At 37.9% G+C, this 13044-nt stretch overlaps 4 protein-coding genes across 7 annotated transcripts in view; 3 read left to right on the top strand and 1 right to left on the bottom strand.

Moving 5' to 3' along the window:
• Window positions 1-97: 97 nt before the first annotated feature.
• Window positions 98-2698, top strand: cln6a (CLN6 transmembrane ER protein a). Of its 2 annotated transcripts, none has more exons than XM_056759121.1 (7): window positions 98-678; window positions 929-964; window positions 1065-1163; window positions 1261-1449; window positions 1578-1633; window positions 1737-1856; window positions 2291-2698. In XM_056759121.1, exons 2-7 carry the CDS (start codon window positions 962-964, stop codon window positions 2553-2555), a joined length of 732 nt encoding a protein of 243 aa, XP_056615099.1. In that variant the 5' UTR covers window positions 98-678; window positions 929-961; the 3' UTR covers window positions 2556-2698. The 2 variants fall into 2 exon arrangements, with proteins under 2 accessions (XP_056615099.1, XP_056615090.1); XM_056759112.1 differs by having other exon boundaries at window positions 102-678; window positions 850-964.
• A 91-nt stretch (window positions 2699-2789) lies between these two features.
• Window positions 2790-4194, top strand: calml4a (calmodulin-like 4a). The gene is made up of 5 exons (XM_056759131.1): window positions 2790-2965; window positions 3046-3076; window positions 3182-3322; window positions 3593-3781; window positions 3971-4194. Exons 1-5 carry the CDS (start codon window positions 2963-2965, stop codon window positions 4066-4068), a joined length of 462 nt encoding a protein of 153 aa, XP_056615109.1. The 5' UTR covers window positions 2790-2962; the 3' UTR covers window positions 4069-4194.
• On the bottom strand, window positions 3168-7470 carry tex9 (testis expressed 9). 2 transcript variants are annotated; one of them, XM_056759102.1, is made up of 13 exons: window positions 7347-7470; window positions 6947-7071; window positions 6718-6781; window positions 6543-6622; window positions 6383-6431; window positions 6227-6300; window positions 5940-6106; window positions 5751-5833; window positions 5503-5676; window positions 4856-4990; window positions 4602-4736; window positions 4425-4507; window positions 3168-3303 (listed from the first exon to the last, which is right to left on the bottom strand). In XM_056759102.1, coding segments are annotated over exons 1-13 (1206 nt in total). In that variant the 5' UTR covers window positions 7383-7470; the 3' UTR covers window positions 3168-3302. The 2 variants fall into 2 exon arrangements, with proteins under 2 accessions (XP_056615080.1, XP_056615073.1); XM_056759095.1 differs by lacking the exon at window positions 3168-3303 and having other exon boundaries at window positions 4424-4507.
• Window positions 7471-8084: 614 nt separating this feature from the next.
• Window positions 8085-13044, top strand: part of rfx7a (regulatory factor X7a) — a 29404-nt gene continuing 24444 nt past the window's right edge. For both annotated transcript variants that reach the window (XM_056751424.1, XM_056751417.1), the window contains exon 1: window positions 8085-8482. In XM_056751424.1, the coding sequence (XP_056607402.1) occupies window positions 8349-8482 (134 nt within the window). In that variant the 5' untranslated portion in view covers window positions 8085-8348. The remainder of the gene's footprint in view (window positions 8483-13044) is intronic.

Here is a 13044-nt window from a genome sequence, read left to right as displayed (position 1 = left end):
AAATCATTATTTAAAAAATCAACAGTAGCATCAGCATAAAATGATACAATACACAACTGCTACATTTTTGCACACAAATACATAAGTAGTATAGTTTTAGTGGTATTACTGGCAAAACATATTTGACCTGTTTGATGCTGTCCATTGAAACATGCACAATTTAATATGGGGGGGGGACAGACTGATGCCATATAACATTTAGTCATTTGGCATTTAGATGATAGTAATAAGACACCAAATCTTATTTCAAACAAGTGAAATAAATAAACTATTTTGCAGACTGGGTGACATCATTAATTAAATCCACCAGATGGCAATAACAATCCTAAATGTTTCGCCACAACTGAGTAAGTTAAAGAAGAACCCGCCTGAGTTTCACGTGATTCAGTCAAACAAAAACATTATATTAAAGAATCAACTTATTTCTAAACATTGAGCTAATTATACATTTTTATATATCTGAGGCAAATACTACTGCGGAAAATGTAATGCGTTTAGACATTGGGCGCAGACCTCGAGCTTTACAATTCGATTTGGGATTGAATTAGATGTTTGGCTACTAAGAACAGACAGACTGATGTGATAAAAACTGATCAGTTATCTATAAACCGGCTTTAAATACTAACGCACCATGAGAAGAAGACCGCAGTCTGAAGTTTCGGCACCTGTTCATCTCAGGTCAGAGCACGTTTATTGCTTTTTAATAACTGATTATATCACCACCATTGCCACCAACCGCAGAATAAAATATCCAAGTTCAAACTGAATTGTGAATTCATTGATTTTCTAAAGCATACATGTATACAATGTAACAAATAGGTGATGTTTCTATAATGTACTAAAATCCAGGACTGGGAGCGCGAATGTAGTTTCTGCAGCAACGCAGTCACAGTTTCACATGGATCTCTGGCTGTGTTTCACTCTACAGAACTGGATACTGGACTTTGGGAGACCAATAGCTATGGTACTTTTAAAGCAAGATGTGGTGGATGTGTTAAATTGTTTGGAATTGAATACAGCTTGTTTTTGTCTTTAATAATTAACAATTTTATATGTTCTTTCAGATTGTCCTACCTTTGGAATGGTTTCCTCTAAATAAACCCAGTGTTGGGGATTATTTTCATATGGCCTACAATGTTATTACACCCTTCCTATTACTGAAGGTACAAGGTTTTTAACAAAACACCAAAATATATTCTCTCTGCATCAATGGCAAATAGAAAATAGTTTTGATTTTAAAAAGTGTGTACCCTGCTTTAGCTGATTGAGCGGAGCCCCGCGGCCCTTCCTCGCTCAGCGGTTTATCTCAGCATCATCACTTTTGTCATGGGTGCCAGCATTCACCTGGTGGGAGACTCCATCAACCATCGGCTCATCCTCAGTGGATACCAGCTTCACCTTTCTGTCAGAGAGAACCCTATCATCAAGGATCTAAAGCCTGCCTCATTGGTACTTCAATTCTTCAAAGTCTGAACAAAATGATTTGATATATTTAACTATGTAATGGTTTTATGATGAGATAAAATAATTGTTAATAATAATAACAAATTATTGTTAAAATGAATATTTCTTTTTAGATTGATTCCTTTGAGCTCCTGTATTACTATGACGAGCACTTAGGACATTGTATGTGGTAAGTGGTTTTAACCATATTTCAAATATATAACTCAAAGTATATAAATAAAATATAAATAAGTGTTTCAATGTAGTAAACTCACCCTGGGCTGTCATTATAGGTATATCCCATTCTTTCTCATCCTCTTCTTGTATTTTACTGGGTGCTTTACACAAGTTAAAGACGTGAGGATGCCTCTGTCAGGTTGGCTACTACTTGGTCCCAGTGCAGTCTACTACTGGTGAGTAAACCATAATAATCTTATATTCTTTTTATGTTTTCCCTGAAGTGTCCAAGACATATGTTCGTTGTCAAATGTCGATATACATTAGTTTGAGTTTTATAATTTAGCCAACACTGGTGGTTGGGACTTGATTTTATTCACTTACAGAAAATTAGAACAGTAGTGAAATGAAAGCCAAGTAAAAAATAGGGGGCTGAATATGAATGTGTATTAATAAAATAGAGACGGCCCATTTAGATTTTCTAAATTTTACAGTATGTTGTAATATTGGTTTGTTGGCTTTTTTTTAGTCACTGATGTAGATGATGTATATATCAACATAGTACTTAGATGCAACAATAAATCAATAGAAATTTAAGATGGATCCAGAAATCTGTCTTTGTTGAAATAATGCAAACATTTTAAACATTGAATTTTCTGTTATGTTTCAGGTATCTGATTACTGAGGGACAGATCTTTGTGTTGTTCATCTTCACATTTTTTGCCATGGTTGCCACTGTGATGCGTCAGAGGCAGATGGGCTTTAGACTAGACAGCAATGGCCGTTTTCTCTTCTATAACTTTATCATTACTCTGGGATTAGTGCTGATTTGGGTCGCATATCTGTGGAATGACAAGGTCTTGCGCAAAAAATATCCTGGTATCATTTATGTTCCAGAGCCTTGGTCCTTTTACACTTTACACATCACAGGCTAAACGTGTTGTACTAAGATTAACTAATAAAGAAATTATATCACTTTCGGTTGTGATCAGGAACTGACATTCCTGTAAAATCTCCAAACGTCCAGTTACTTTGATTTTCTTTTAAAATTGAATAATAAAGACATCTTATTCACTGATTTACTGAAATGTTTTTACTTTTATGTACTTGTTATTTTTGATCAAAATCGACACCTGACTGTTCCCCTGAAAATACCTCTGTGACAATTATGAGCTGCACCTGCTGTGGCAGACAATATAATGTGATAGGTGGAATCCTATATCAATGTTTCTATGACAACAAGGCTATCATTTACGTCAACACTGGGGTGGACTTTAGTATCGACTGGAAATCCAGAGGGAGTGACTCCCTCCTTTAACAACTGAAACAACTGTGTTTAGACATGGTAAGTTTTATATTATTCTTTTAAACAATTCATTCTTGTTTACGTGGCTCAACTCAATTGTAACCATCTTCTATTTACAGGCAAAATTCTTATCACAAACTCAGATTGATGGTGAGATGTATTGCACGTCGATATGTATTTGATATGTTGTAATGTATTCTATATTTACTTTATAGTTTTTGAAACACAATTTACCAAAATCTTGTCTTCATGCAGAGTTCAAAGAATGTTTCTCCCTTTACGACAAGAAGCGAAAGGCGAAGATTGATGCCAAAGACCTTATTTTGGTCATGCGCTGCCTTGGTACAAGTCCAACGTATAGCGAAGTGGACAGACATCTGCAAGTCCATAAAATAGGTAACATTTTAAAAGACGTCATAATACACATAACATACAGTTGTGTCCAATACGAGTGCCCTTCTATGTATTTAACAAATATTTTCTATGTAATGTATCCTGTGTACTCTTCCGTACTACCAAGCATGCTCCACCTGTGGCTAATAAAACTAGCGCTTTCATTGTAAAGTATAAGGGGCTTTTGAGGCACTGCAATCACAGATAAAACCGGTCTGAAGAAAAATATTATAATATATATAAGTTAATACATCTGCTGTATCTTCTCAACAGATAAGACGGGAGAGCTGGACTTTTCCACATTTCTAACCATGATGCACAGACAAATGCAGCAAGAAGATCCTAAGACTGAAATTCTGGAGGCTATGCGCATGACAGACAAACACAAGAAGGGCTATATTTTGGCTTCTGAGCTACGAACCAAACTCACTGTCCTGGGAGAAAAGCTCACTAACAAAGAAGGTAGGCTACACATCATCTGGATGTAGAATAATATTGTTTACACTCTTTTCAATTGAACTGGAATTCAATTTATCCAGTTTCTAGTAATGAATCCTGTTAATGAGGTCAGGGAGAACCTTTTATCTAGCTTATCTTCTGAAGAAATGTGTTGTTTAACTGTGTTTTTATTGTTCTTTAAATTCTTTTTAGTGGATAATCTTTTTAAGGAGGCAAATGTTGGATCTGATGGACGTATTTACTATGAAGAGTTCACAAAAATGGTCACACTTCCTACAGTGGATTACTAATGAATAATCTGATGAGTGGGTTGAACCTTAATACTATAATTCAGTTATTTACTGACAAACATGGTATTTGGTTTTATCTGTGTATACATTGATTATAAAAATAAAACGTGATTAAATGCTAATAAATCTGTTTTAGTATATTTCTTGATCTCATTGTTCACCACTAGATGGCATGACATGATGTCTGAACACATGTGGAAGGATTGATTTCCAATGTTGAGTTTAATATTTGAGAGGGGAAATCATCCAACCATAAAGCCTTTTATCTAGTGAAAGGTTATGAATCTATGTTTGAACACAGTTTAATGTTTGTTGTACAAACCCATCTTTACAAACTATACAAAATAGAAACCTACTAGACTGCATTATTTCCCCAATCCAAAGCTTTCATGAACTCCTCTTCAGTGAAGGACAACATCTTGGCAGCTTCAAAATGCATCTGTTAAAATATCAGCAGAAATGTAAAATCTAATTTATTGTTGTATGATATTGTAATTTAGGACAGATTCATTGTTAGGAGCCCAATTTCTCACCTTCTGTCTTTTCAAAATATCTATCAGCTTAAGTTGCTTCTTAAATGCCATGATGAGCTCAGCTTTTTGTCTTTCCAGTTTTCTGTTCTCCGCTTGTAAGTTCTCAATCTTTTGATGCTCCTGACTGGTTGAATCCTTATTTATGGTAAAAAAAATACAATAAGAAGCGTAACCAAAAATAATTTCTCGTATTAAACACTTTGGAGTTTAAATTTTTTTAAATATTCTTCAAGGTTTATTTAAGCTCACATTACCTTACTGCTCTGTTTGAGTTTGTGAAATTGAGCTTTGGTCTTCTCAACTTCTTCAAGAGCTCTATTCAACCGAACCTCTGTTGCGCTGTGGGTACCGGCTGCCTGCTTATGGGCCCTATTCATGCTTTCCAACTCCTAAAGTATACAGACACGCTTTGTAAGATACAGAAAGTACGCTTTGTTAGCCATGCCAAGATCATTTTTATATGTGTGTTATAGTACAGTATAAAATACATGTTAGAAGTGAAGTCTGAGGTAACATAATGTGTTTGTTACATGGTGTCAGTCATAAAACGTTTTATTTATTTTACTATAATGTTAGTCTATATCTATTTATGTCATGAGGCGAAGGGGTGATCTTTGAGTTCCCAAGATATCTGTCCCAGAAGCCTAAGTTCAGTATGCTCTGCACTCTGAGCAGCTGTGGCGTAGTCTCACTTTACACACGGAAGACTAATCAGGTTTAATTCCACAGCACAGCTTTGGATCCTACACAGCTCTAATTAGGAATTATAGAATAGGGAAAGAGTTGAGATGCATTGGGTTTGAGTGTTATTATGTCATGTTCTGTCATGAAGTCACTTTAACTTGTTTCACTAGGTTGTTTAAAGATTTTTTAAATAATATTTCACAAACTACTCCACTACCTTCTGTAGTGAGACTACTTGCTGTTGCAGACCCTCACACTTCCTGTTGGATTCTTCGGCTAAAGCTTTTTGTTTCTCAATCTGAGTCTGCTGTACATTTGTGGTCTTCTGAAGTCTTGTCCGTTCCTCTTCCACCTCCTTCAGTTTGCTGCTTAAAGTACTATTTTCATCATCCTTTGGGACAAACAGTAAAGGATTTTGACGTTTGATTGGAAATATTAACCAACCTGGAACACATCTCAAATTACCTTCTTGTTGCATTCATGTGAGAGTCTGATTAATTCCTCCTGCATTACTCGAAGTTTAGCCTTCAAAAATCGTATCTGAGCATCTGGAAACATTCAAATTATTATAATAAAATAATTATGTTGGTATCATGGCTTATTATGTATAATCCATAACGTATATAAACATATTAATTATTGTTTTTGGCCCACCTGCACTCATCTCGTCTCCAGCACTAGGCATGATGTCATACTTGAAAGCTTCCTCTGTAACATCATCACTAACTTTGTCCTCAATTATTCTGATTGTCTTAGCCAGTGAGAAATCCCCCAAGTCATCAGGAACAGCAACATCATCAACTACAGTCTGCAGTGTTTTTCTATATTAAGACAAAGCTGTTGTCACTGACAAGAGTTGAGGCTCACTGAAATTTTGTTATATACTTCTACTTTAAATATATATTCAGGCAGGCTAAAGATGTCGTTGAGAACACACTTACTGTAAATTCCTTTTGCCTCCTGAGCCAGGCTTGTTTGGCTTTGGAGGTTTTGCTGAGCTCTTGCTCCTTATTGCCTACATAAAACATAAATTAGATTGTTGGGGTCTTATATATTTAGTCCACTTTTTCACTGATTTGAACGTATCTTGTTTTTACCCTTGTAGCGGGCTGTTTACAAGTGAGTTCCTTTTTAAGATCTGCCTTCCTAATAAGACAAACAGAATGTTATGTTGGAAGGATGTTGCTCAATATGCAAGTCTTTTAAATACTCAATAGGCAATAAATGCTGTATCATTCAATTTGTGAATAACATTACCCTGAAATCTGAAAATCACTGTCGATATCAAAAGAGAGGTGAGTGGACACTGGCTTCGAAAGCACTTCGTTTTGTTCCCTCTGAAAAATGTACAGAAAACATACATATTGTTGCGTTCTGCTGCATCACACAGTACATATGACATTCCATTAAATTTGCATAATATGCATACTACCATAACTTTCTCCGCTTCCAGAACAAGTTCTGCTGTTTTTGCCTGTAGCTCTGCATTGAGACGTCTGAAGAGTAACAGAGTTGCAAGAAATTAGGTAGAATTGTACGCAATAAACAATAGTTAATAAAGATTCTGCTCTCTGTTTGATTAAGCACAGTCACTTGACATAAGATAAAAGTTAAATACTAAGCAAAACAAATGAGCATATCAATTATAAATCCATTAATACTTGTATTCTTCTTCTCTGGCTAAGAGGTCCATTTGTAGGTGTTTCTTTGAAGGGGCAGATGATGCCCTGTTCTGAGATCCAGGTATGACAGGCCTTTCCGAGCAGGACATTTGGGTTTTTTTCAGCTGTAAATAGGTAAAGTATACATATTCAGTTTTTTTTTCAAGTATAAGTCTTTCACTACTGTTCTTATTTCTGTCTTCTTTTGTTCATAAAGTCTTGATATATTGCTATGCTAAGAAACAGACGATCGTTTGATATCCTCGGACTATAACAATGTAAATCCAGCTATATTGATATTTTAAATGAAACAGTAATATACAGCAAAGTACTCTTTTTGTGAAAACTGCATTACTACGGCGTTGAATGAAATGATTAAACTGTTTTCTATGAAACTCACAGTACTTAGCGCAGGTCTGGGTTTGCTGTCAGCCATGTTTTTGGGTCGAGAGACGCCGTTGCTAAGCAACAGTTACGCTATCAACTTTCAGAGACCACCCGCTTGTGGAACCTCTATGTTTTCCTTTCTTATTTACCTATTTTTTTCTTAAGTATTTATTAAATCCAGACATTTATTTAGTTCTCAATAAATTGGAAGGATGTTTCACATTGCGCATGATGATCACTACATTTATTTTCTTCCGGAAACTAACTGTTACGCAAAATAACAGCCTATAACGTTATCTAAGGAAATAGCACATCTGAGCCAGTTCTGTGTGGCGTTTTAATGTCGTTTTCGCCCTTTTCAAAACTTTCTTATAGTGGAAGCACTGATCAATAAATAAATAAATCAGCAAATTTCAAACCATAGGTCACTAGTCTATTTTTTTCCTTTTATATTTCAAAATGCAGACAAACAGCAATTCCAGCAAATCAAGATTTAAGAAATGTGCACATTAGAAAGGAGAACAAGAACCGCAACCTACTTTTATAACAAATAAAACTGTACAACTACTAGACAAAGGACAAGAAATACGACAAAAAGAATCATTTCGACTGAAAAAATGCATACATGAATTCAAAAATGAAACAACAATAAATACAATGTGTCTTTTCGCTGATCACGCAGTGCGCATGCGCGGTCTCAGCAGCTTTCCCAGTGGTCACGGTGAGCTAGTAGGTGGTGTCTAGAGTCTGAACCTGCAACTGCAGCTCGAAGTGTTTCTTGCGCCCGCCCCGTGTGTGTGTTTGCTGATGATGCACATGCAGGAATAGTGAGCTCCACTGCAAACACAAACCATGACTTACAATCGTTATCTAATAGCACCGAGTGCGATTTGTTCGTGAAGTCAACAGACCATGATCGTGATGCACTTTTTTCGGGGGAAAGCTGAATTCTCGAGGTTCAGGCTAAGGCCTACTTGTTAGATCTCTATCTTTCTCTCTTCTGAGTTTCATCGTGATGGCTGATGATCAGCAGCACTCTTTACAGCACCAACAGCCTGGCGCTGGAGTAGGCTCGTTGCCTTCTCTCGTTCAAGGATTCCAGGGGGCAGAAGCGAATGCATTGGAGCTGAAAATAAAAAACTCAATCTGGTAAGTACTGTCGACAATACTGACCAATAAGTGCTGTTTGGTATGTGGGGGTTAATGGGAACGAAGGCTCGCCTACCTAATTAGCTCGTTCAGTGTTTCTGTTGTAAACACCACATCGCTTCTGTTTGATCCATTCATGTGTATTTCACTAACCAACTATTTCTGTTCTTATTATGAGAGATGTTAAATTGATGGGTCGTTTATATGCTGTGCACTGTAATTTAGGCGATTCAATAAAAGCAGATTATAACGTTACATAAATACAAAACATTAAAAGATGGGTCGTGAATGCAGTATTGGCTGACAGTGTAAGTTCTTATAAATCGGCTGTGGGATACAGTTTTGTTTTCTGGAGAATGTGATGACACTGGTGTCTGGACGACAGATCGCTCGAGACCACGCGCTCTCACCAGATTAGCGAGCTAACAGGTTCAGTAGCCCGAGCGATGGTAAACAACTCGCGTTCGGCAGCAGGCTGCAGCCGCGTGCATTTAAAAGACCAGAGAGTCCATTATGCACTACTACATCCGACAAATCTTTTCTTCTTTCTCTGCTTCTTCTGTATTTCGTTTACTACACTCTGTGATAAATTGACTGGCCATGTACTTAATTGCTGTTCTATCAAATGCATAGGAAACACAGCTATGACTTAATTGTTTATTTGAAGCAGCGCATGCGTTTCACATGCATTTGAATATTCAGTAATCTGTACAGAAGAGATCCTATATACTAGTCCATAAACGAATCTTCACGAATTTTATATAGAACAGGACTTTGTTGCTGCATGTTTCTTGGTGGTGGTGGTGGAGGAGGGAAAACGCTGACATGGGTTTTCTGCAGCCTCCATCCCCCTCACCACCACCCTTGTTTTTTTTGCATGTAGAGACATGCTCTCAAAGACATGCGTCTGGAGCGGCGGCAAAACTGTACATCCAGTCTGAGGAGGGTGAATTCACAACAAAATTGTGAAGCATTTCTGAGTGAAATGGAATCAGTAGCGGTATTAACACAGAGTGGCATGGCACTTTACGCACTGGAGCCATCGACACATTCCATTGTCTTAGTGGAATGTCCGGTGGCACGTTCGGTCTGTCAGTGGTATGTCAGGGTTAAGGTCTTGGCACATACAGTCCGAAATTTTCGTATTCGTTTCTTCGTATTTGGCGCTCGATTGTACGTTGTCTCTGAATTGTTAAAACGCCTCTCAAAATGGATGCGGAAAACTCAGAAAATCGAACCCATTCTGAATTATTTTAAGGCCTTACTACAGTATCAGAAACAGTGTGTAAATGTGATTGACACAACGGGAGGTCGTATTTATTTTTTAAACGTGCAGAAAATCCGGATGCAAATTTCGGACTCAATGAGTTAGGTCAGGGGTAGGGTAGGGTTATGGCAAGCTCACACCACAATGTTTTTTGGCTGGACTTTGGTGTCACGGAGAGATTTCCAAGGTCTGCTACAAAACCGGATCGCAATCAAATCGGTGCTCGTTTTGGTCGCCGAAGCTCGTTAAATACAAGCAGGTGTGCAACGTGATCTGGACCTGTCTCCAGCTATCCCAGACGCTACGATTTTATCAAACCTGTCTGATGTTATCGCCAAATGATCTCTTGTGTGACACTGTGGAATTAATCCAGCCAATCACAGCGCAGAAGGTTTTCGTCAAATTAGTGCGTGTAGGAATTAAAAACTGCTGGCATGTATTCATTAACAATACAAGGTGTGTTAAATGGCTAGTGTAACAGACATAATGCTATTTTAAACTATCCTAAAGTACCAAGTCTGTATAATGGAATAAAGAAAACACTTTCAAAAAACACTTCAATGTTATACGCTCCATTCCAGTGGATGCCGTAAAAGCGGCAACAACTCATTTGCCATCCAACATCAAACTAGAAATGTTGACGATGTGGGAGGTGTTTTTGCGGTGTTTCCTTGACCAAAGTCTTGTAGTTGGCCCATTTCGTCCGCGTTGTGTAGTGTGCGTGCTGCTACAACAAGAAGATGATGGATGACAAGAAACCTAGTTGTGTAGTGAAAGCGCCATAGAAGCAGTCTCACAGTCCTGTAGTGTCAGCTCGGCTTAAGGGTAAGCGGTGCTGTACCTAGCGACCGTCCCGATGTCCCGTTCATCAATCATTTATTGAGCTGCACGTAACCTTGTCTATCACTTAATACACCAAGCAATCACAATAACAAAACAAAAAAAATGCTGCAGTCACTCCCAGAGGTGCCACAACATGCGTCCTTTTCGCGATTATCCACATATCACCACAACCACTACAAACCGGACGTGTCACTGAACAGTGGCACATGCCACAGCCCTTGAATAGGCATATGCCATTGGAAACTGGATGTGACACCGGACATGACACTAAACTTAATGGCATGTGCCAATGGCTTCTGTGCATGAGATGCCATGCCACCTAGTGTTAAAACCCCCTCTCAATGGAATTTCGAATGAAAACAATAGTGGGTGTGGCTTGCGTTTTTCACTACTATTTAAATTGATGTACAAAAACAGGTGTTGCATTTTGCTATGGAACTGGCAGCAGACTGATATTTGAAGGGGAGGAGTTAACGGAGGCTCCGCCCAAGCCGTCTAACATAGTCACTAAAGGGCGGAAGCGCATTTTCAGATTTTAACTGCAGAGTAAGAGGGCACACAAATTAAAAAAACTCAATGACCCGCATTGATATACGATTTTACAGTAAAAGCTACAATATTTCATGGAAAAATAAGCATTGTAATCTGGGACGTTAACATTTGCTGAGAAACCTATGTGTTTTCTGTGGATTTCACAAAACAGGTCTATTTTGGCCAGAATGCAGTTTGGCAGAAATGCACCTTGTTTATCTTAATTTCATTTAAAATGTATTGGTGCTTGCTGTATGTGCTAGTTTATAACCATTCAGTAAGTAAATAAACATTTACTTCACTTATGTGTCATTTTGATGGTTAGTGCATCAAACCATGCTAGTTCCTAGCATTTACTCAGACCAGAGCTTTAAAGGTTAGCCCTATTCGTATGATAGCTGATACCCCTTGTCTGAATTTTGTGTACTGGTTGGCACATGTTGTGGAAAAGAACAGGGTATTTGTCACTGGTTCTTGCAAGCCTTGTGGAAATAAGATTGTGAACAGTGATTCGCTGATAGTATAAGAATGTGTGTCAATAATGGGAATGTCTTGTAATTGATATGTTGATTATTAGTTACCATTAGTGTTATTGGAGATTATTAGGATTTTATGATCCATTTGAAAGTCAGTGATTTGTCAACAAATATTTCTTTCCCAACAGGCCAGCAGAGGGGGTTGTTTTGATATGAGGTGGCTTATTTTTCCGTTTCCTTTGGAAATTAGTTCTTAGGCATTATGGACACGGTGTGGTCTCTCGGTTTACACCTAATCTTTCAGATTTACAACGTGATTTTTTTTATTCCACCCAAAAATCATTTCAGGGACTGCTTTTTCTGTTGCTATTGGTGTGCACATGGTTGCTGATGTGTGAATGTGTGTTTATCTGCATTTGAAGGGAAATGGAATGAATTGAGGAGGAGGGACGGAGATTCAAACACAATGGTGATAATCACCTTCAAAGCATATTGAAAATGAGCCATGGCGCTGCTGGCACAAAGTGCCGCTGCTTTCACCAAGCTCTAGTCACTGGAAACTGCTCAGAACTGCTGCCTTGGCACTTGCAGAGCCGTTAGTAGAGAGAGTCGCGACAACGGAAGTTCAGAATTTATGCGTGTCACATGTTTCATGGAGCCTTCAGATAGTTCTGGGAAATTATATTTGGCATCACATTTTTTGGATCCATCCGCGCTTATGACTGTATCTGTGATCGAATAACTAGTGGATATACTGCGGTTACGTGCCTGCTTTCCTTCCTGATTTGTTTGGTGTGAGTCAGAGCATGTGAGCGAAGCGTTAATATTTCTCGCGGAGCGCAGAGCGCCTTTTTGAAAATGCAGCCCTCTTGGTGATTTCCTTTTTTGCTGCTGGATTATTGTCCTATATACACCGCATGAGCCTGGAGCCTGAATAATAGCACAACGGCAACGGAATATGCGTCAACTACAAACGCCTTTTGTGGAGGTACGCGGGCGACAAGAGATTTGATACAGGCTCATTTCAGTTAATTTTTTTTTTTAACATTTATGTTGTTTATTTTAAGAAGACATTTTGTCACTGACCCAATGTAACAGTTGCTTTTCTGAAATAAAACCTGACTAAACCACGATGGCATATGCGGCCGAGGCCGGATAAATGTGATCACCGGAGGACCTATGCAGTAGGGCTGCAACAAACGATTATTTTGATAGTCGATTAATCTAACGATTATTAGACCGATTAATTGCCTATTATTTCAATGCCTAATCGGTACGTTTTGAATGATAATTCATCTTTTGCAACTAGTTAAAACATTGAGTTATACATAATTTATGTAATAAATACATAAAAAAATTCAGCTTTTGAAATTTCTTTTAATGAACTTGAACCAACTGGTTACTCTCTTTAAGTTTGCTGATTCTCTCCAACTCGAATCACACAA

The sequence above is a fragment of the Triplophysa dalaica genome, chromosome 1 (genome assembly GCF_015846415.1).
Source record: "Triplophysa dalaica isolate WHDGS20190420 chromosome 1, ASM1584641v1, whole genome shotgun sequence".
Lineage (NCBI taxonomy): Eukaryota > Metazoa > Chordata > Actinopteri > Cypriniformes > Nemacheilidae > Triplophysa > Triplophysa dalaica.
The sequence above is the reverse complement of the archived record's forward strand: the minus strand, read 5'-3'. Positions and strand labels throughout refer to the sequence as shown.